At 30.8% G+C, this 25,234-nt stretch overlaps 1 protein-coding gene across 3 annotated transcripts in view; it reads right to left on the reverse strand.

Moving 5' to 3' along the window:
• Positions 1 to 836: 836 nt before the first annotated feature.
• Positions 837 to 25,234, reverse strand: part of LOC147810128 (coatomer subunit gamma-2-like) — a 71,976-nt gene continuing 47,578 nt past the window's right edge. For 2 of the 3 annotated variants that reach the window (XM_087165028.1, XM_087165029.1), the window contains exons 4-7: positions 7,349 to 7,532; positions 4,665 to 4,794; positions 3,696 to 3,758; positions 837 to 1,850 (exon numbers count right to left, since the gene is read on the reverse strand). In XM_087165028.1, the coding sequence (XP_087021154.1) occupies positions 1,681 to 1,850; positions 3,696 to 3,758; positions 4,665 to 4,794; positions 7,349 to 7,351 (366 nt within the window). In that variant the 5' untranslated portion in view covers positions 7,352 to 7,532 and the 3' untranslated portion in view covers positions 837 to 1,680. Of the gene's footprint in view, positions 1,851 to 3,695; positions 3,759 to 4,664; positions 4,795 to 7,348; positions 7,533 to 25,234 lie in introns of those variants that run through there. The other variant, XR_015434237.1, reaches the window with a different exon arrangement.

Raw genomic sequence — 25,234 nt, forward strand, 5'->3', positions numbered from 1 at the left:
ACACACACACACACACACACATATATATATATATATATATATATATATATATATATATATATATATATATAAAGTTACTATGCGTTATAATACGTTTAATTAAGAAAATCAATTTCATTTTATATTGAATATAGGGAAGAAAAAATAAAAAGGTAGAAAAAAGAACTGATTTTTTTTTAAATTAAAGTAATTCCCTAATAAATAATTCAAAATAATAGTTATAATAAATAATTCTCCAAAGTATATAATTCAGAAAATATCTAAATCGTTGATTTTAAATGTTTATTTAAACCAATCCACAGTTCATGTCTCCCTCCCTTATCACAATTTCAAGAAACCCCTTCTTAAAGATAAGGGTATTTATTTTATTTCAGTAGAACAGCATTTCATCTTCCCATCTTTTGTTTTCCCAGACGTATTGTCTTGTTTTGACTGTCACGTCCGGGTCACAATGTGGGGATAGAAGTTATAGACAATGTCAACCTTCATCTATGGAGAGGTACCCCAACATAAAATCGAGTTATCATGTCTTATATACTAGTGAATTGGAATTTTGTTTTTGTAGTGGTAGATACACTACAGTCCCATAACAAATGATATTCTTATTACATTAAAAGAGCTAGTTGAGACAGTTTTTGAAACTATCGGAGTTTTACATCCATCGTTCACAAATCGCTGTGGCAAAATTTTTTTGGGCTTTCTGCAACATTCCTCATCAGTACTAATATCTTTCAGCTAGGTATTTTTAATAATAACAACTGCACATGTTACTAATTTAAAGTAACAGAAACGTCAACTTCCAAAAAAAAAAAAAAAAAAAAAAAACAACTTTCCGGAAAAAATTAAATACTTTTTCAAATTGAATATGTAATATTGTTTTTATTCTAATATCATGAGCAATATTCTCGCATTTTGTAATAGGAAGACACAATAATTATTTACTTTTTTGCATTTTGTTTATCATCACATTAAAAAATAAATAAAAAGTTGTGATATCTGTTACTAAAACTACCACAAAAAATAGATCAACGGCGAAATCACGCAAATCGGACTCTTCAAAAGAGGTTACTAAATGTGTGATTCTATTTTGAGATTCAGTAATTGTAATAAATAATATCGTATTAAAAATATTGGTTTTTGAAAACAATGTGAAAATCAATAGTAATAAATGTATAAAAAATTTAATTTAGCAGAAAAGAAAACTAAATTTTTTACTTCATTATTCTTTTTTTTCAATAATTATTCTCAAATGAGAATAGAAGAATCATAAGCATTTTTTCCTCACTCAGATGCACGAGAAAGCCATCTTTAAAATATAATTCTGAAGAAAAGATAAAACCTTTCAAAACTTTCTGCAGAAAAAAAAAACTACTTTACAAAAGAAAAATCTTTCTGCAAGAATTCGGTATTGTTCTGCGACAGCGCCGCCACGATTCTGCTGCGGGGTCAGAAATTATACCAATAGTTAAAAACTAATAATTTGGTGAAAATACCTCAAACATCACATTTGATGTTTATGCATCAGTTCATAAAACTTGCTATATTGCAGAAACTGATGAAGTACAGATCCAATACCATTGCCAACAATGAATATTTGCAATCGCTTTGAAACAATTTTCTGTCTGCAATACAAACTTTCTATTGTTTGCAGTTAATGGTCCCAGGAGATATGACTGAGGTTCAACTACAAAAAAGATTTCTTACCTGCAACACAATGTAATTAGTGAATGTGTGTTTAATGCATCTAACAACAAACTCAGTCTCAGATTCAGTGAGTTCAATAGGAAGAGAAGATTTAAACAATGGACTCAAGTTCAATGAAGAGACCTCTGGAACTGCCGACAATTGATCTGAAAAAATCAAACTAAAAATATCAGAGATGTTACAGCTCTTGTTTTAAAGAGAACTTGCTTAACTTTACAATAAAATAAAAGCTTTAGCGACAATCAGTTTTAAACTTTAATAAATGTGCCCTTTTTTTTTAAAGTGCAGGTAAGTCCTTCTTTAATATCAATCAAAATATTTATTTGTAATATTTATTATTGAATGAATTGAAAAGTATTGGCACAATCTGCGGCCCGCCGACTGCTTATGTGCAGCCTGCGAAAGCTTTTGAACACAATCATATCTGCCAACATTGGTTAAATAAAATAACGGAGATTTTACTAGCTACATGTTTTAGGCTATGAGTAAAGTTTTAATACATTATGCCTAGTCATGCAAGTCAAAAAGAGAAATTCAAAATCGGAAATAATATAAACACTTACATTTAGTGAAGTAAAAAATATGTATATGAATATTAACTGAAGAAGATTTTTTAAACCATTATTTATAACTACTTAAACTATTAACACTCAACATACTGCAGTACTGGGCATTGCACTATCTGTTGAAGAATGTGAAAAGTATTTTTGACACTAGCAGATATTTTATCGCCAATTTCTTTAACAAATACGGAGAAATTTGAGAATATATTGGTAAACAGGAAACAGACATGAAATACAGGAGTCTTCAAACAGGATTCTTCGAACAGGAGACTATTCAGGTATACAAAATAATTTTTTTTCTCCAAAATTTCTTAAACAAATGATGAAAATTTTAAATTGCTTTTTTGAGTTATTACTTTTTGACGTATACAAATGACGTTTCGATCCTTCTTTTGGCAGTTACAACTACTTATGTCCGTACAATTTTTAAAATCCCGAAACGCTTCATACGATATTTTGACCAATGAGTTATCGATCGCATATTTGATTAATCATTTTTTGACGTGATTTACTTCTGCCGATTTCATCGAATATATCTGGATTATTCGGCAGTTATGGCAACGTATTTTCGCAAAGTTTTAAAAATCTTGAAATTTTAAGTGTGATTATATTTTTAATCCTGAAGTTGAATCACACATTTAAATAATCTTTTTTTCTCGACACTTTCTTTGCAAGCTTTATCGTAAATATGAAGGATTTTTTTCAAATAGTTATTCCTACGCTTTTCCACGAGTTTTTCTGACGTAAATCTAAATTAATTTTAAGTAGTTATTACCACTTTTCAACGAGATTTTAAAAAATGTCATTTTTTATTACGGTATTATTAGGCACTCAAGTCTTAAATTGTCCATAACATGTTGCCAGGTATATATATTAATATAAATTAAAAAAAATCACAATAGACCCATTGGTTATCTGAAATGTTCTGTGAAAAAGTACAATAAAAACAAAAAAAAAAAATAAATGTTAAACCCTTATATCGTTACATGGCATATTTCAATTCATGTTGGCCGCTTAATCAGAGCTCCGATGCATCAAGATGATGGCTGCTATACCAGTGCACCGACTTACGCTTTAAATTGAGCTTAGAAACTATGCATACTCCAGACGTTCTAGAAAAACACCATTTTTATCTGGAAAACAAGCGAGACAGCTATTTTCCTCTAAAACAGTAGGCTGCCAAAATAAATATCAGGCTGTATGTAGAATTATTAATTGTTATTGAAAAATGAACTAACTGACTTTTTCAGCATCGCTTGTAGTGGAAATAATTCAATAAAAGAAAAGGGAACAAATGTTGCACTAACCGGAGAATGTTTCATATGCAGTTTAAAATTTAAGGCACTTATACTGTGGCTTTATTTTTCTTGGAGCAAGAGTTTCAAAAAATTGTGTTAAACTAAACAAAGAAAAGGATAAATACGTCACCTGCAAATATATCTTGACGTGAAGCAGCAACTTTATCTTTGGACTTCCCAATGGTGGAAACATCTGAAAATGACAAATCAACAATATCAAATAATCATACTTACATACACAGGATATCTGCAACATTTCAGACTTTCAAATTCATGACTTTCCAGGACTAATTTGAAGAGCTTTTCATGACTGAAAGTTACTATTTTCTCCGACAAAAACGCAACAATAAATTTAAAAAAGCATTATAATAACATTAATTGAAATGGTAGGTATAACCAAAACTGTTATACTCTGCGTCTTCATATTTATAGATTTTAAATACAAAAAAACAGATTAGCGAAAGAGTTGAAGCAATAAAATAGCTGAAAAAAATACAAAAACAATTTTTTTTCTTTTTCTCTGCAGGATCATATTCTAAAGATACTTTTCTTGTTCATCGGAAAAAAACGAAAGACTCCTAATTTTTCTGTTCTCATTTCGGAATTAAAAAAATTCGCCAATGATTGGATTGCTTCAGTTAGAATTTTGAATTGATAACATATAAAAAAAAAATAATAACAAAAGTTCTGAAATCACAAGAAGTTTAAAAGATAATTCGCTCTAGAAAGTGTGTTTTTTTCATTTTTTTGAAAGAACACTATAATTTTTACAGAATATGATTAAAACATTTTATATTTTAATAAAATATGACTGTGAGTGGGGATTATGTTACAAATTCAGATATTCGCAACACCTTAAAAATGGAGGGGAAGGGGATAGGTTCCATTTCAAAAATTAGATTTTTCGACGACCAAAAACTATTACTTTCCATGATTTGTTTATAAAAAATAGTTAAAATCGTGTCATTTCATGACTAATTTTGCTCAATAACGAACTTTATGAGTTTCCATGATTTCTCATGAGTTTCCAGGTGCGCAGATACCCTACATACACTAACACATAATACATGCACTTAAATTCTAGTCAAAAGAAACTTACCAGCTTTCTTATCTTCCATCAAAGGTTGAATAGCCACGGGCACAATTTTGATATCGACGGGCAATTCTGAAGGTCCTAATGAGTACTGATACAAAGCTTTTTTCCAAACCAACAACAGAAACTGACAAACCTTAAAAAAATGCGTTGATGAGCAGTGACAGGGAGCACTTTCGTCGCCTCGTTATTGTAATCATGTGGAACATTCAAAGTTGAAAACCTTAGACAGGGTAAAAATTAGCTGCCAGCTCTGCCCCTAGATTAAAATACGCCCCATTATAGTTTCAGTTACTCCTAAACTAACACACTTTCCAGCTCATTATGCTATGTATTGTAAGTGCCAGTCTATTCACGGGAGGTCGGTGGTTTGTATCCCAGCTGAGGAGACTGAATTTTATCAAATATTATTTTGCAAGTGGATAAGTATTTATTAATTATTTATAAGTTAGTTTTCAATTAAAATTTTTTTTTAAAAAACTTAAAATTTATAAGAACAAAAAAAATGAATCGATGTTTAATATTTTTAATTAAAACATAAGGATTATTTTTTATTTTTAAAAAAATTATAATAAATATGTTTTAATAACTAAATTTTTTTATTTATAATAAATTTAAGTTCTTATTAAACTTAATTATGAAAATATAAACAAAACTATATTATCAGGCTTGCTTAAAAATAAAAAAGGACTATTTATTACTTAACTATAATCCATTAAATTTCAAATAATCAGAATGCATTCGAAATTAATTTTGTATTTTTAATAGAATGATTTTCCAATTATGTAATAAATAGTTTTCTTATTTTTAACTAGCCGAACATACTTTTGTTTACTCATTCATAATTAAATTTAATACAAAATTTAAATTATTTATTATAAAATTGAAAAAAAAAATTCAGTTAGTTTATCAAAAAATTTTAAATGACAATTAAAAGAAAAATCCATACATTTTGAAAAAAAGAATAAACAATTAAATACTTAGTTTTTTTTTGCTTCTAAAATTTAAATTTTTTTTAGAAATAATTTAAATTAAAATACAATATAAACAGAATAAAATATACCAAATAGTTCTTAGAACAGAAGTTTGGAGGTAAAAATCAAATACCCCATCTGAAATTTGAACCCCCCCCCCTCCACAGCTTCTCCGGCAGAAAGCGGATAGCCTAACCATTAAACCACAAATCCACAAATTGTGAGTTTAAATGAATTGAAACCTTAATGTAACTTTTTTTAACCCCAAAGCAGATCCGACAGTTAACTTTTACCTTATCCAATGCTTTCAACCATACTTTTGCATTTAAGAGTAATTTCATTTTAATAGAAATTGAACAGATGTGTACTTCATGTGTTAGTGAAAAAGCAGCATTTAGTAACATCAGCTTAAAACAATATGGCGCAAGTAGGAAACCATCTTTGCACTAAAAAATTAAGCTTTTTCAAAATATAATCCTGTATATTCAAATCTTCTTCCTCTAAACTATTGCAAATATAAATTTTAAAACTTTACCAGGGTTTCCACTCAAATCTGGGAAAAAAATTTCCTGTACATATTTCAGGGTGCGTAAGCAAATCTCCCAACAAAAAATAAGCACCTTTAAAGTGCTTTTTAAGCACTCAGAAAATATTTTTAAGCACTAAACACATTAACAAAGTAATTTTCGAGGACTTTACATGATCATGATTAAATAACTAGTTTCTGACAAAAACTCTTTTCTTGATTATATTAGCCACCATAAAAAGATTGAGAGATTTTTCAGTTCATCAGAGGGTGGGAAATGAAGCCTGAAATCGAGAATATCTCAAGAAAATGCAGCGGAGTTGCACATGAGAGTGCCAGCAGCATCTCAACTAATCCAGCTCAGTAGACGCGCATGCAGACCCCCAAGTATTTCATCAAATATGTCACGATGATGGGTGCTATCATACACTACGGACAAACAGCATGCCGAAATGAATTGTGGTTGAATGAATTGTGAAAACGTTGAATAGAACAATGTGATAATCATGCTTTGCATAATACGCAGCGGAAAACAACATGGTAAAGAAAAAAATCTTCGAAAAGGGAAAATTAAGCACTCTTTAAAATTACCTCATGAAAAAGTAGTTTTAATTGCTTTTTAAAAACGAACATCGTAAATAAGCACCTTTAAGCATTTTTTAAAAACGCTACGCACCATGCATTATTCACAATATATTAAAAGGAAACACAATTACTGTGCTCTTGTGTGAGCTATATTAGGCTAACTATGCTAGTTTTAATTGCTGCAAAGACTTAGAGAGAAAAAAAGGAGCAGCTGAACATAGTTAAATAATGTTATACTAAATGAAATAGATTAGTATAGTTGGAATAACAACCTATGCCATAGATTATGCATTGAGTGGTCACCAATTTTCAAAGACGAAATGAAACTAATTTCCTTGTATTTTTTAAAATTGTAAAGAAAAATCAAAATTCTCTGTTATTTCAGGTGATTTTAAAATTTTCTATATTTCCCCTGTGGAATGGCAACCCTTGATAATTAGCAAACTGTACATATTTTCTATTTGGAAACCATCTCTGGCATAGTTGATTTTAGACTGAAAAATTAAGCTTTTTTAAAACATCACTACATACCTACTTCCATTAAACTATTGTGAATATAAATTTCAAAGCTTTATTTATAAATTCAATAAAGAAAAGAGATGTACCATTCAAGATGAATTGGGAGTAAAGTCCTTTTTGCTTCTTTCTGATATAGGATATTTAAATAGTAGGTTGCTCTGTCGCTCACTTCATCATCACAATCCAGGAGGCCTCTCTGCAGAAGAACTAAAATATTTGGCAGAAGCTCTTCACAGTGAGCACCAAACTTAGCCAAAGAACTGACAGTAGCTGCATAATAAATGTATATACTTTCAAAACAATGATCAATCACATGAATGTAAATACATGACTGCCAACATTGAAGAAATAAAATAACAGAGATTTCACTTGCGACATTTATTAGGCTACGAGTAAAGTTTTGATACATCATGCAGAATTATGTATCAAAATTAATTATGTATTAAATATGTATCAGAATTATTAAAGTCAAAAAGAGAAATTCAAAATTGAAAATAATATAAGTACTTACATTTAGCAAAATAATATGTATATACTAGGGGGCTAAGCCCCCTGTTCGCTGCCGCTAACCAACCCCGATTATTGCTTTGCAATATTGCTTCGCAATAATTGTCTTTTCTTGGCAGAAAACAATTTTTCTAGTAAATTTAAAATTATTCACTTAACATATATGTACTAAAAGGAATTCTGTTTACTTACTCTTGTGCCTCTACTTCCCACGTCTAAATATTACTCTCAAATATTACTTTACCCAAATATTAGATCTCTTGGTGAACGGAAGTGATTTTTCGAAGTAATCATTTTTTAAAATAACATTTATATTCTTATAGCATTGTATTGTTCAAACAAATTTGATGAGTTCACAAACATAATTTAATACTCTCGCTTATAGTAGCAGTACTGGAAAATAAGTTTAAATTAGGGATACAAAAATATTCAAAGAAAAACAATTCGCGATCGCAACGCTCGAGTACGCCGTCTAGCGGGAGCCTGTAAATATCGGACATTAATTTATCACGTTTTCATTTAGTTCCATCAAAGTCATTGACTGAATCAGACGCCATTTTTTAGCAGCAAATAAGAAACAAAATTTCCCTAAGGAAAAGGCCGAAGAACTTGAAAAAAATCTCCAGAATATTAGTAAATCTTTCAGGAACAGAACACGCCAAACATTTGAAGAAAAATTCCTTAATTATTTTTAATTTCTATTATCAACAAACTTGCAACTGATGACTTCCGATTTCGGATACTGTTACAGATGTGTGTATTAAGGTAAAATGCATTTCTTCTGTCTTCAATTCATTACGAATTAAAGTGAAGTTGTGGCGACCGCCACCTATCGTTAAATACTTACACTGCGCTGAAACCGTTTACCAGTTGTCGCGTGCAATCATTATCTAGCCACGCGCTTGCTTTTTATAAAGAAAAACAATTATCGTTCTTTTTCTTGCCATTTTTTACAGATCTGTTATATTTAATAATAAAATTTGTTAAGTTTGTTTGTTATGTGAATTCGTGATTATTGATAAGTTAATTCACCTTCTGATCCATACTTACCACTTACTACACGAATTTACACTGGTGACCCGGACAGAGAATTTATACTGGTGACAACGAACTGTGAATTATGCCGAACACGAATGAAAGTGAAACTGGCACTACTGAGTTGGCTCGAGTTGCCGTAAAATGTCCACAATTTTGGAAAGATAATCCTATCATCTGGTTTTCGCAAGTCGAATCGCAATTCATTACGAGTGGAATAACACAAGACAGTACAAAGTACCATATTGTCGTTGCATCAATCGAAACTGAAATCTTGGCGCAAGTAAGTGATATAATTACTTCACCTCCAGTTAATGATATGTATAAAACATTAAAAAATCGACTAATTGAAGTATTTAGTGATTCGGAAGAGAGACGACTTAAAAAACTCCTTCAAGATATCGATTTAGGCGATAAACGCCCATCTGCATTGCTTCGCCAAATGCATGATTTAGCTGGCGATAGTGTGGATGACAAATTTTTGAGATCGTTATGGCTGCAAAGACTGCCAACACAGATGCAAGCTATACTTAGTACTTCTTCTGACGAGTTAAATAAACTAGCAATGATGGCTGATAAAATTGCCGATGTGTCAAATACAAATGAAATTCACTCTGCTACGGTAAAATCGACACTGCAGTCTGAAAACGAAATTGTTGGTTTATCTGACACTATAATTACCATGCAAACTCAAATTAATGAACTGAGTAAAAAACTAGATAAAGCATTGAGATTTCGTAGTCGTAGCCGAAACAGGGATGAATACAAACGTCGCGATCGCTCGAATAGCAAAACACGGATGTGTTGGTATCATTTTCGATTTAGAGACAGGGCAAACAAATGCATTCCTCCTTGTAGTTTTAAGTCGGAAAACTAGGATGCCAGACGTCGCTGGTGGCAGGCGTTTATGGCGAAGAAAATAAATGCCGCTTAATCATCTGTGAGAAGACATTAGGTCTTAAATTTCTTGTAGATACAGGTGCAGATATATCCGTCCTACCACCATCTGTTGCAGAACGCAAAAAACAAGAGTCAATTTTAAATTTAGTAGCTGCTAATGGATCCAAAATTCCTGTTTATGGAAAACGTTCTTTAACTGTTGACATAGGTTTACGTCGTCTTTTTAAATGGACTTTCACGGTAGCTGATGTTTCCAGACCTATTTTGGGAGCAGATTTTTTGTCAAATTACGATATACTTGTCGATTTAAAGCGAAAATGTTTGATTGACAGATTAACATCAGTTTCCACTAGAGGTAAAATAAGTACAGACAGTTTACCTAGTATAACTACTTTAAAATCTTCTTTTGAACTTGATAGCGTCATCAAAAAATACAATACCGTATTTGATGATATTGAATATACGGCAAACCAAACTCAAACTCACGATACCACTCATGTTATTGAGACTAAAGGACCTCCTGTGGCAGCTAAGGCTAGACGATTATCTGCTGACAAGCTAGAAGCAGCTAAAGCTGAATTTTCTGTTTTGGTCCAGAAAGGGATTTGCAGCCCTTCTAATAGTTGTTGGAGTAGTCCTCTACATTTAGTTAAAAAATCAGATGGATCTTGGAGACCTTGTGGGGATTTTCGGGCATTAAATGCAAAGACAGTACCGGATAATTATCCCATACGTCACTTACATGACTTTTCCTCGAATTTGTATGGAAAAACTGTCTTTTCCACTTTGGATTTAAAAAAAGTATTCCATCAAGTGCCAATGCATAAAGACGATATAAAGAAAACCGCTATCATAACACCCTTCGGTTTATTTGAATTTAACTACATGACCTTTGGGTTAAGAAATGCCGCCCAGACCATGCAGAGACTCCTTGATCACATCCTTCAGGGTTTAAACTTCTGTTTCGTATACATTGATGACATACTCATCGCTTCTTCCTCTATTGAAGAGCATTTGTTACATCTAGATGAAGTACTCCGTAGGTTGAAGGCACATAATTTAAAGGTAAATTTATCTAAATGCGTATTTGCTACTGACAAAGTTAAATTTTTGGGTCACTTCATTGACCAAAAGGGTATAACTCCACTTCCTGAAAAAATTCAAATAATTGAGAATTTTCCCAAACCTTCAACTGTTAATGAACTTCGTAGATTCCTTGGCATTATTAACTTTTACAGACGATTTCTTCCTCGAGCTGCTGAAAAACAATTTGTTTTAAACGGAATGTTGGGTGTCACAAAGAAAAATGACAAGACTCCTTTAGTATGGTCAGAAGAGTCAGAAAATGCTTTTGCTCAGTGCAAAGAAGAGCTAAAAAATGTAACTTTTCTTGCCCATCCTGATTCTAAAGCAACACTTGCACTAATGTGTGATGCTTCTGATAAGGCCATTGGAGCATCGATTCAGCAAGTAACCAGTGACAATAGTTGGGAGCCTCTTGGTTTTTTCTCTCGTAAACTTAGCATGACAGAGCAAAAGTACAGCACATATGACCGAGAACTTTTAGCCATTTTTGCAGCTATTAAATATTTCCGATACATATTAGAAGGAGTAGACTTCATCGTTTTCACTGATCATAAAGCTTTAACTCATGCCTTGAATCAAAAATATGACAAACTCTCACCTCGACAAATTAACCATCTAAATTTCATTGCTCAATTTACTAGTGACATTCGACATATTGACGGATCACAAAATCCTGTTGCAGATGCCTTTTCGAGAATCAACAGCATTAAGTTCCCTCAATCATTGAACTTCGATGAAATCGCTCATTCTCAAAAAAATGATCCCGAATTGCAACAAATTTTATCTGATACAAATTCTTGCCTTAAACTTCAACAGCTTCCAATACCCAACAGTGAAAATTTCATATTCTGTGATACGTCAACTAAATTCATTCGCCCATTTATTCCTGAAAAATTTCGTACCCAAGTATTTGATGCCCTGCATAACCTTGCTCACCCTGGTGTTAAAACTACTGTGAAGCTAATTACTGATCGTTTTATTTGGCCAAACATGAAAAGAGAAATCGCAAAACTAGCCAAATCCTGCATAGCATGCCAAAAAGCAAAGATTTCTCGCCATGTTCACTCGCCGCTGCAAGAATTTATTGTCCCAAGCAAAAGATTTAGCCATATAAACATTGATTTAGTTGGACCTATGCCTTCTTCACAAGGGTTTTCATATTGTCTCACATGTATCGATAGGTACACGAGATGGACTGAGGCAATACCGTTGACAAATATACAAGCCGAGACAGTTGCTCAAGCTCTTTACACTCATTGGTTTGCTAGATATGGGATTCCTGAAGGTATAACAACTGATAGAGGATCTCAGTTCAGAAGTGAACTATTTCGTACTTTAGCAAAAAACTTTGGTATACGTCTTTCGTATGCAACGTCATATCATCCTCAAGCGAACGGAATGATAGAAAGGTGGCATAGGGTTCTTAAGCAGTCCATTATGTGTCATACCTCAATCCACTGGACTTTTGCTTTACCTGCTGTGTTACTTGGATTGCGCTCTGTGTATAGAGAGGATTTGGGATGTTCTCCAGCTGAGTTGGTTTACGGAGAGAATCTGCGTCTTCCAGGACAATTTTTTACCTCTTCGGAAATAGAGAAGGTCGATAATATGTTTTTGCAAAAATTGAATCGTCACCTACACGATCTTAAGCCAGTTCCGACCTCTTCTCACGACAAAAGAAATGTTTTTGTTTTCAAAGATCTGGCTGCTTGCACACATGTTTTCTTACGAGTTGATGCAGTAAAACCAACTCTTCATACACCCTACACTGGACCCTATGAAGTTTACAGTCGTAACGACAAAACTTTCACTATCAGAATAAAAGGTAAAAACTGTGTAGTGTCAATTGATAGAGTAAAACCAGCCCATTTACTCTCAGATAGTTCTGATTTAGCAGAACCGCCAGATATTCCTTCTAAATTGGTACATAATGTTCCTGTTTTACGACCAACTGAAAATGATCGAATTCCTGCTGCCATAAAAAAGACTCGTTTTGGACGAGTAGTACACTTCCCAAAAAGGTTAACTGAGGAATTTGAACTTTAATTATTTTTTTTCCAGAAGGGGAGATGGTGTGGCGACCGCCACCTATCGTTAAATACTTACACTGCGCTGAAACCGTTTACCAGTTGTCGCGTGCAATCATTATCTAGCCACGCGCTTGCTTTTTATAAAGAAAAACAATTATCGTTCTTTTTCTTGCCATTTTTTACAGATCTGTTATATTTAATAATAAAATTTGTTAAGTTTGTTTGTTATGTGAATTCGTGATTATTGATAAGTTAATTCACCTTCTGATCCATACTTACCACTTACTACACGAATTTACAAAGTCAACATTGCTTTCGTCATTCCAGTGAATAAATATGAATTCAGAACATACAGAATTGTAATAGTTATAGCATATTCTTCTTCGTTATAGAATAGTATATATTTCTGTATCCATATAATTCGGAAAACAACAATAAAAAATTATCCAAGTTACTTGAAATAGTGCCATTTGTGCTGATTCTTAATTAATTTAAATCGTTTTCTTGGTAAGTTTTTTTTAATTTTGAAAGAATAAGTTCAACTAGAATTCAGCTATTCTGTTTTTCGCTACATATTCAAATTCATATCAATTATAAAATTTTGCTGTGTAGTATGTTATCTAAAAGTAATGAAGGTATAAACTATGTATATATTATTTGAGAATAAAGTTTTCAAACAAGGAACTTATCATTTCGGAATTCTCCGGGAATCATAAATCAGGTAAGTGCAATGATTTTTACAATAAAAAATTTGCTTGTAAATATTTTTTTTTCATTTGATGATGGTTCTCTACAGAATGATTTTTTACGTCTGATTAAGAACTATAAGAATAATAAAAAAAGAAACAATATGAAAGTTTTTATTTCAATGTTAATAATTCTTAAAATCGTTTTTTTTTATCCTAAGAATTCTTTATTTTCCGTTTTTTAGTTTATAATTTTTTGATAAAAATTGTTCTCAAAATACTTTTGAAAAATTAAATGGTATAACATTATGTGTTTATGTATACGTCTTGTATATTCCAATGTTTGAAATAATATGATTCAGAAAAGTATGGAATAAAAATTCGGTACTTACGACGTATTAACGCCACCGCCGCTACAGATTTGGCGGTTTTTAAGTGCCGCCAATCTACACTTAAAATTTTTGCGACAGTTCATAAAATAAAACACTTTATTTAAAATCAAAATAGTTAATTGGATTTCGGTGGAAAATGAGCCGATATAGAGTTTAGCATAGATTCAAAACAATCATATCGCCATATGAACTCTGATGAATAAGATTCCAAATGAAATAACATTTCCAAAAAGTACGTTTGCCAAGATAAAGTTTTATGTTGTGGGAATTGGTACATTTTCGTTTTTTCGGTAAAATATTTCCCTCCTGAAAAAATAAAATTGCATCTTGTTTTGTTTTTGGCAAATCCCAAAGACGAATATTCGTAGCACTAAAAATGGCGACAAAAAAGAATTGTTTTTTGTTTTTGTTTCGTCAGCATTCTTTATTTTACGTTTCTTAGTTTCTACATAATGATTTTTATTGAAACTTGAAATTTTTTGATAAAAATTGTTGTCAAAAAACGTTGTTTACAAAATTAAATTTCATAAAATTATGAGGCTTATGTATACTTTTTGTTCATTTTAATTTTTGAAGTAATATGATTCTTAAAACTATAGAATGTAAAGTTTAAATGGGCCTTTCATGTTATATCATTAAATTTAGTAATACTATTTCTCGGACATTAGGTTTTAACTCTTATAAGAATATACATATTTTTTTCTGTTAATGTGCAAATATTTTTCCGATGTGTTTTGGATATTCCTTCTCTAATAAAAAGAGATACCATTTTGTTTTCGGTTGTACAAGAAAGAAGATCAAGCATTTTTCTTTTTTAAATTTAATAAGCCACATTAAAGAAGGAACGTTGCAATGCTACACGCTACATTAACGACGTCTCCAGAGTAACTGAATGACGGTTCATATGGAAATCGCAGGTAAGCGTCTCATACAACAACGCCCCCTATAGTTCGTTGCGATCGCGAATACCTTTACGACTATTGTTAATTTTGTGCTGATGACAACCTAAACAATATGGAAATGAATGAGGGAAAACTGGATCCTACCACGTGATTTTCCAGCCAATAAAAATGCACCGACAACAATGGAAAACTGCGACACCATCATTAGAATTTTATATATAGTAAGAAATCTTAATCTAAAGAAGATTTTTTAAACCATTATTTATAAATTATTTTATAACCGTTGTTAAACAGCCAACCCAATTGCTTTAGTTTACGGCTACTAATGTTCAACTCTGTCGCCTTGTCAAATTGAACCCAATCCAGAAGACAAGGGAACTCCTGAATCAATCAAATACTAGGCGAAATTTGCCTTCGTGGGGGACTTTTTGAAGGAACTAACCCACATTTGCATTGCATGGAGAGGAAAACCACGAAAACGTCCACCTGACAGCAAGGAGTACTTAAACTGTTAACACTCAACTTAGCAATAACATGTGCTAGCAATAGCACTGTCTGTTGAGGAATAAGAGAAGTATTTTTGCCACCAGCGGATATTTTACTGGGTAAAATTTTTTTAAAAATTACTTTCTTCAAAAACTACAGAGACATTTTAGAATATATGGGTTAACAGGTTATAGTCGTAAAATACAGGAGTCTTCATTAAACACTTGGCAGGATGGTAACAGGACACTTGGCAGGTATGGTAATAATAAAATTCGAAAATATCGTTTTGCTTCACAAGAGATTAGGGGCATTGAGAACGAAAAATACAATTATTAAATAAGGTTGTTCAAATATTTTTTTCATTTCAAAAAATTTTATAAAAGTAATTTTATGTTAAAGTTATAAATATTATTATTCTTCAAAACTTATAAATCAAACGAATTCTTGAATATTTCTTTTCTTCTTAAAATTACGTGCCATGTAAACAAATGTCTTCATTGCTCTATTTTGTTTCTCAATTTTGCCATATTTTATACTAAATTTCAATAAAACACCCACTTACACAAATGTTTTATCTATACATAATATTTGTATTTTTTTAAGGATCAGCATGCACTTATGTATGTGCATATATAATGACAAAAACTACAACCAAATAATTGCATTTACATTAAAAACTTTGAAAAAGAAACAAAATGCATAAAACTCAGGAAAATGAAGAAAGAAAAAATTGCATTATAAACGAACTAACATTGTTAACATTTAAGTTTTTAATAGCAATGTCTTACACATGTTGTATAAGATAATGTGGTTATTAGGTATCAAACTATTTTTATTCCATGATGATTTACATTTATTAATTAGCACTAATTATTTTGATACTTTTTAATTCGTAAATAGACTAAAGACAAATCTTCCCCTCACTAGCAAACAAATGTTAACCACAGCGCCAAAGAAGAGAAGCTGTCTTTTTTTCCAGAAGTCAACGAGTGCAGCAGTTTGCCAAACCAATGAACTGAGACTGTGAGACTTCTAAACAGACCCCTGAGACTATATTACTTCAATAAATGAGCCAAACTTAGGAGATATGCTAATCAATCTTTTATTATTCCTAATTTAACTTATCATCTTCCAGTTTAATTTCTTTATGCTTCTTTCACAGGTTCAAATTAATTTTTACTCAATCATTCTTAACGATATGAATTTTTTTTCTTCATGACGTGTTTAACATAATTAAATTTAACTATGCCATTACGTTTAAGGAAAAATTTCTACAGTTATATCCCTCGGTAGCAGATACCCTCCAGTAGATGATTTTTCATCTAAGACTTCTTTATATTTTTAAAAAGTAAACAGAGATGACTCCTTTTTAAAAACATCACTTAATTTGAATAAAGAGCTGAATAGAGAAAGAACAACAATTAAAGATTGTTTTCCCCCTGTTACTTGATTTCTGGCTAAACTTAAAGATTTATTTCAGTTTTTTTTTTTTGCAGGATGCGTAGCCAAATTCTTTAACAAAAAATAAGCACATTTTAAGCACTTTTCAAGCACTCAAAAAATATTTTCAAGCACTTTAAAAAAATATAATCAGGCAGAGTTGGGAAGTTTTTGACAATTGATGGTTTTACCCAGTTTTATTTGCTTGCCAGTGACAAAGAGGACGGCGAGTCACCAACAATGAAATGAACAAGAGAAAAAAAGTTTTTCTATCGCCATTAGAGAAAAAAATTTGACAATGTCAATTTTAGTCATAAAAAAAGTTACTCACACTTTGATAATTTTTGTAATAATTTGGTAAGTAAAGTGTTAAGTACATGGAAAGTTAGATACAACAAATACTCCATGCAACAAAAAATTCGCTATTACGACAAATTTTCAAGTTACTAACAAAATTTTGTCATTAAAGATCTCAAAAACATTTATATAACAGTTTAAAAATTTTTATCTTACCACTGTAGAAATTTGTCAACCCAACAAACAATTTCGGCTCTACTTTTATCGATTAAAAGGAAACGGCCAAAACTAACTTTCGTTAAACATTATTCTTCTTTATCTTCGAACATCATCGGGTAAATGAATCTAAATGAAATGAATGAATGAAATGAGTGAATGAATGAAATGAAAGGAATCTAAATGAATGAAATGAATCTAATCTAAATGAAAAAATTTCATTTAGTCTACTAATCCATTAAAATTATTACCAAAACAAATTTTAGCAAACTTTCCCCTCCTATAAACCACAGTTGTAAAATAGATACAAAATAAATGAATTTGTTGGAAAAAAAAATCAAAAATGAGTGTGCAAAACAATTTTTAGATTTCTTTTTGCCTAGTAAGTATAATGTTTCATCCTAATAATAGTGCTTTGTAGGAAATCGTAGAATTAACCTGCATTTGCGTTACGTAAAGCAGAAAAACCACGAAAATCTCCCACGGTTAGCCTGACCGCAAGGGGACTCTAACCTATGATCCTTCTAACATTGAGGATATTTTAAGTCAGCCTTGTGATCGGTGAAGCCGGAATTCGTATCGACCAGCCATCTCTGGGATTCCAACCCTGTTCATCTCATAAGTTTTTTTCGTTTGATGTTCCACAGCAAGTTTCTTTTTTCATTTTTGTGGGCAGCAGTTATTTTTTCATGATTTTAAGTAATTTCGTTCATTATCATAGGAAATCTAATAAGCAAAGGAATAATTGGAAATCGAATTATTCAGATTGAGTCCTAGAACGTGAAGATCCGATCATTAGATATAAAGTTATTCAGGGTGTTCCATTTTTCCCCCTATTTTCTGCGCTGTACTTTCTCGTTTGGATGATATAAAAAAGCATTAAACATTTAAATATTTCACGATTTTTTATCATTTCCTTAATTAAATATTCACTGTCAAGAAGAACATAGAGTTCAAAGGTTAAAAAAATAAATTCGTTAAAAGTACTTTAGAATAACAAATTATCTCATGTAAAAGACGAATCAACATTTCTTAATAACTTGTTAAGCAAGCCAATTTTTTATTCCAAAACATTTTAAACATTTATGTGAATTATGCTAACCAGTAACGTATGTGAAAAGTATTGAAGTAGTAACTATATTTTAAAAATAAGTAAGTAATTATAGTTAACTACAATTGTAATAAAGTAGTTGTAATTAACTACAAAGAAAATGTAATTTTATCGACCACCCTTTTATTCAGAAGCCGGCCCATATTACTGAATGGAACAATCTTGTTTGCTTCGATAAATTGTCACAGTTATTGTCAATATTGCTTAGTTTTTTTTTTGTTGCTAGTTTTTTTTTACTTCCATCTATGGCCTTTCAAAATTTAGGAGGAATTAATTCTTTGCTCAATTTACACTAATAATAATGTGATCTGATTGATAATCATCTAGAATTTCTAGAACTACAGATCTATTAACTTTTTAAAAACTATTCTGTTGGCATTTTTTTCGGTCATTTTGTCAGTCTTTTTTTCAGTCACTGAAAAGAGATAATTTATTTTTACCCTTTCAATGTAAACTTTACCATTTCCAAATCAAATCTTTAGTTTGAAATCTTTTTCTTATGGGAGTTTCCTTCATTTGATTTTTTTATTAAATATTTGAACTGAAACTGTTTTTTTTATCATGCGTTTTATTATTTACCTGCAAATATATTATTCACATTATATATTTTGATTAATTTATCTTTCTTTCTTAATAAATGTGACATCTCGTCAGATACTAAACATTTAAAATGAATTGATTCATTTGGAGGTAAAAAATATATTTTATTAATTCAATACTATTTGTATTTATACTTTGCATGTAATATTTGCATTGGGAAGCAAATTGATTTATTAAATAAAATAGAATTGAATATACATGCATGGTTCCATTTCTATTCCCAAAATTTTGTACTTATTTTCGATTTTAAAAGAACGTAAATTTTCATCATTGTCTGTCAAAAAATTAAAAAAATTTTATTACATTAAATAAATAATCTCAGGAATCTAAAGCATTAACCTATTATCCGATTGAAAACTTCAAAAATTACTCAAACAAGAAATAACAGTATGCATGTTTCAAGCGCTCATAAACAGGCGCCCATTTCCAAAACGTGAATCAGAAGAAACAAATATGATTTGAAATATAAAACTAAGAGCTCCTATTTAAGAATGAAATAAATAACGGGAAGATAAAAAACTAGAAAAAAAACCACAGTAGCCGAAAGAGAACAAAAAAGATAACATGATCATTTTTCCATCTCTGTTTATCATAAGCGTTTTTCCAACTCATATTAATTCTAATCACCCTAATTGTCAGAATATTTCTGCATTTCATACTTCCGATTTGCACACACTTAACTTTTACAATCTTCTAACTTCATTTAATCTAAGAAATTAACATCCATCACTAGTTTGATGTTAGCAATGGATTTAATCACTTCTATCGTTGATATCTCTTTGTTAAGCAAACTAGACCTCTTCATCAAATCCTTACAGAGATTCTTCCAAAAGAATTTTACTGTTTTCTTCCCGCTCGTTAGAAAATTGCTAATATCTTCTTCTGTTTTGGTTTTAAAGTAATTTTAAGGCCAGCTAACAAAAACCAAATTTAGATCTCTTAAAGATTCTATTAGCTTTAATGATCACTGGGGCATATACTACATTCATTGTCAGCGTGACATTGGCTACATCGGAATTAGACGCCCTTTAAAATTTAGACTTAAGGAATAAAATAGTCCGTTATCAAAACAATCATCAATTGCTGCAAACTGTGGAAATTACGGGCATAAATTCAATTTCGATGTCAAAATTATTTCCAGTACTGTCACATCAGCTCATTTTGATGCCTTGAAATCTTGTCTTATTCAAATGAATGCTTGAGCCGCGATGGCTCAAAGGATAGAGCGTTCGCTTTCCAATGGACGTGAGCCGGGTTCAAATTCCAGCGATGACTGGTCGATACGAATTCCTCATCCGGCTTGCACCGATCACCGTGCTGACGTGAAATACCCTCAGTGGTAGACGGATCATAGGTTCCCCTTGCCGTCAGGCTAACCATGGGAGGTTTTCCTCTAAGTGTTAAGCAAATGCGGGTTAGTTTCATCAAAAAGTCCTCCACGAAGGCCCATTACTTGATTCAGGAGATCCCTTGTCTTTTGGTTCAAATTCACAAAAGCGTTGAATATTAGTAGTCGTAAACCCCAAACGATGGTTATAAAATGAATTCCCTTGTTCAGATCCTCACCACCTCTCCATACTGAGTGGAAATGCATTTTACCTTGATTTGCCCTTCTCGACCCTTCTTCCTGTTCTGTGGATTATCTCTCTCGGCTAGAGTGGGTTTTTTTCTAGCTTTGTTTCTCAACTTTATTTTTTCCATTTTTCGTGGACAACTTTTGTTTTATTTTAAATCACTTTTGTTTCTTTTCATTCACGTTTTGCATGTCTTGAAAACGGCTCCTGTTTTGAGCGCTTAAAGCATGTCGACTGTTATATCCTGCTTATATGTTTTTTGAAGCGAGCGAAATTTTTAATTTTGTAGAATCTTTGTTATAATTCAAAAATGGAACGTTTACATAACTTTTAACTAAATAATAATGCATAAGAATATTTGATAAATAAATAGCCGAAACTACATCCTCACTCAATTTATTCTGTAATAAATGAGCATCTCTAAATTATGTAGGGGTGAACAACCTTTTTGAGTAAAGGGCCACATGGACAGCAGATTAACCAACGAAGGCCGCAAGCCAAAGTACTTAGACAAACATTTTTAGTAATTGTAAGTAGTGATTGCTATATAAACATCATTGTTCAAGGCACTAAATTGTCATCAGATAACCTTGTAATAGTAACCTTGTAAAGGTTGGCATAAAATCAAATATTTTTAAACGTTTAAAATAAAAAACTGATAACTTAGAAGATAAAATACAATCAGAATCAATATATCAGGAAATTTTTTTTAGTCAAATTGAAATAATTAAAAGCAATGGGAAAATTCATGTTTTTTTATCACTTTACACAATACAAAAGTCCATTTTTTCATAGAATTAAATTTAAGAAAATAAATAATCTAGTTATTAAAATAAATGCAAGTTAAATACTTTGATTCAAAGAAAATTTTTATAGGGTTAAAAATGATTAAAATAAAAATAAAACCCCTTTTTAGCTCAAATGAGATCCGGCATTTATTAAGGAATATATTTAAATTTTAAAATAATTGGCATAAATATAGCACGTCAAAAAGTGATGTATTTAAATGCGAGATTCAAAATTAAAGTTTCTCAATAACGTAAAAATAATATTGGGACTTTCGAAGCCTTGTAGAAATGTGTAGCAATAATTGCCAAAGTAACGATTCGTAAATAATTTGATTTGCTATAAAATCGTCACATAATAATATCTCGTGCTAAAAATATCCAAAGTTTAAAAATCACGCGAAATGAGTCGCGATAACTGCAGAAAAAAGGATCAAAAGTCAATCAGATTTGAGATGAAGTTTGCGCAAATAAAGCATTTCATTATAAAGCATAATTAGCTTTAATAAAGTATTTTCATTACTTTCAAGACGTTAGTACATAGTTCGATTTCATAAAAAAATTTCGGTTTCCGTAACTGCGTGAAAATGGGTAGCAATAACTACAGAAAAGTCATTGGCTTTACGGCGAAATCGGCACATACGAAGAGCGTCAAAAATATCGAAATTTTTGAAACTACTCGTAAATCCGTAGCATTAACCATCGGGGAAAAAAAAACGATCGAAAAGCTACACTGGTTGAGATTGGGTACACCAAAAACTTTATTGCGCAATGAAAATACAATTTAAAAAAAAAAAAAAACGATATATATTTTTTTTCATTTTGTTCAGGCTGCTGCTGCGGGTCGCACATAGAGTGTTGGCAGGCCGCATGTTTTGCCCCCTACTTCAGACAATTAAAATTAAATTTCTTTAAACGAGTTTAATATACATTTTCTCAATATATCCTTCATTGATGTTTTTTTCAAAGATGCCCAGCATACATTTGCCCGGTATTCCCTACAAAGCTCGTAAAGTAACTACATGGACCCATTTGGGCAATATTTTCAAAATTAAAAAGACGGAAATGTTTATAATTTAAAAGTTCATCAAATAATATAAAATTAAGAAGCGTTTCTAAGCAGCAATAAAAAAATTCATTAACAAAAAAATAATTGTGAAAATTGTTATAAAATGTAGTATTATTTTCATTGAAATATGCTTACATTACATTCATTAAGACAAAAAAAAATTTCGTGTAAGGAATTTTTTATTTTATCTAAGAAATAAAATGTGGGGTATGGGCAATATTTACCAAATCAATGAACAAACCATTTAGTTGAATGCTTGTTTTTTTTATGAATTTTTTTTATTTTATTTACTGACTTGCAACTTTAATCCTTCATTAAAACATAATGATACATTTTAAAAGGAATAATATAAATTTTCAAAACATTTCATTCGTCAATAACAGTTTTAAGTTTTAAAAAGAACTTTAATAGTTTAAAAATTTCTCAACAGAAAGTATTTACTCCAATTGAATTACTGTTTATTTTAGGAAGTCTTAAGAATCCTTGACAATAGCAGAAAAATAAAATTAGTGAAAAATATACGTCACACTGTTAATAAAAAATATTTATTGAAATGGTGCGTTTGCGCAACTTTGGCCGACAATGGGTTGAAATCAATTGAATCTAAATGTAGATCACACGAAATTTAAAACAAAAGTAAAAACAAAATTAAGACGATTAAAATTGATAATAAAAATTGAAAAGCGAATTAATGCAAATAAGAAGGATTGCGCTTGACTTAGGAATGAACTGGTCCTTAGGACTTAAAACTTTTTAACCAAAAATAGGTCCCTATCGAAAATATTAAATATCTACTTATATATAAGATATACCCGAAAAGTAAATATTTAAGTATAAAAATAAAAAATACCATTTTTTTTGAATTACTAATAATTTCATAAACTATTAAAACCAAAATATTCCGATTAGCTGTCATTTCCATCAAGGGATTCATGTTAATCCGATTCATATTAATCAAGGGATTCATTTTGATCAGATTCATATTAATCAGTGGGATTTAATATGAAACAAAACTTTTTTTCTTAATACTATACAGACATTCATAACTGTGTATTTTAAAATAACATCATTATCACCGACACCTCTATAATGTGAGCAGTGCACAAAAAAATTAACTCCTTTAATAACTATTGATTTAATGATCGCTTATTCGCCTTCAAAGACTCAATCTTACTGTTTCGAAAGTCTACCATTAAATAGGCTGATTATATAGAGAACCCAAAATTTTAAGTTACAAAATCAGATGCGAAAACGTACTTTCTTACCTAAAGTAGTATTCTTACGTAGAGCAGAGGCAGTTTTTAAAAAGAAATTTAGATTTCTGACTGCCAAAATATGGGGGAAGCCGTACTCTATTCCCAATAATTTCGTAGGGAAACAATCAAAATTTAAGACTCATTATTATAAATTCACTTCTTTGCATAATTCGCTAAATCTCGATAATTTTTTAAGCATATTGCACATAAATATAAAACTCATTTATCCGAAAATAATTACATGTAAAGAATAATTTTAATTATTTTTTTATTATATTACTTAATAGCAGCTTAAAAATTTTTAAATTGTAAGGAATCTGGAATTTTACATAATTTTGAAGTATTTAATTTCAAATGACAAAATGCAAAATTTAAATGAAATCGGTTGGAAAGTTAAAGAGAAATAAAATCCAACTATACATTTTTAAACGGATTTCTCAAAAGTTATTTTCATAGATTTTATTCAAATATTTTTGCTATTTGAAATAATCTAAAAATGTCAAATGATTTGTATACCTTACAACTCAAAATTATTATTTTTAAATATATTTATAATAAAAATAACCGATGAAACATATACGAATAGTCATTAATGCGAGAATTAAAACGAATAGTTAATAATATTATAGCGAATAGTTATTAATACAATGCATACATCAAAATTTTCAAATTTCATGTATATCTCTATGAAAATTTAGTTCAGTGGCCTCCCCACCCCAATGAAAAAATCCTCTGCCAGCCTTAATGGATCATCTTCATTTTTCAGATGGATCATTTTTCAATGTGAATAGAAAATATTACAAAATCTTGTAGAGAGTCGTGGTGGTTGAGAGGATAGAGCGCTCGTCTTCCAATGAGGTGAACCGAATCCCAGCGATGGCTCCCGCACCCCGCTCGCATCGACCTGAAGTAAAATATCCTCAGCGGTAGATGGATCATGGGTTAGAATTCTAACCCACAATTCTCTTAGAATCGTGTGGGGTTCTCGTGGTTTTCCTCTCCATGTAACTCTAATGCGGGTTAGTTCCATTAAAATGTCCTCCACGAAGGCAAATTTCTCCCAATACTCGATCCAGGAGATCCTTGCTTACTGGATTGGGTTAAATATTACTAGACTACCTAGTTTAATATTAGTAGTCTTAAGCCCATAATTGAGTCTTCTGTTCAAAGATGGTTATAAAATATAAAATATCAAAAAAAAAAATCTTGTAGAATATGTATGACAAAATTGCTGTACAGAAGTTTGCTTACGGGTTTTTTTAAAGCTTTTCTTTGATTTATATCAAATAATTTGTTTGTATGCCTGTACTTCATACAAGTTATTTTGCTATTAAACGAAGTCGGTAAAATACTTTTTTTAAACGAGTGTGATGTACTAATAACCCATTTTGCACTGGATTTCGTACATTGATTGGTAAATGAAGTATTTTCTATCACATAATTTTATTATAAGCAATTGGAACTGATTTATAATAAACGTATGGTTTAAATTCTTTTTAAACAATATCAGTAACAACCATGTAAGCATTAAAAATAATTCAACCGGAAAATATTCTTTCAAAAATCATGTTTCAAATTTATTTTCGTAATTTTTGAAGTT

The sequence above is a fragment of the Parasteatoda tepidariorum genome, chromosome 5 (assembly GCF_982258835.1).
Source record: "Parasteatoda tepidariorum strain Cologne lab strain chromosome 5, Ptep-v5.0, whole genome shotgun sequence".
NCBI classification, from domain to species: domain Eukaryota; kingdom Metazoa; phylum Arthropoda; class Arachnida; order Araneae; family Theridiidae; genus Parasteatoda; species Parasteatoda tepidariorum.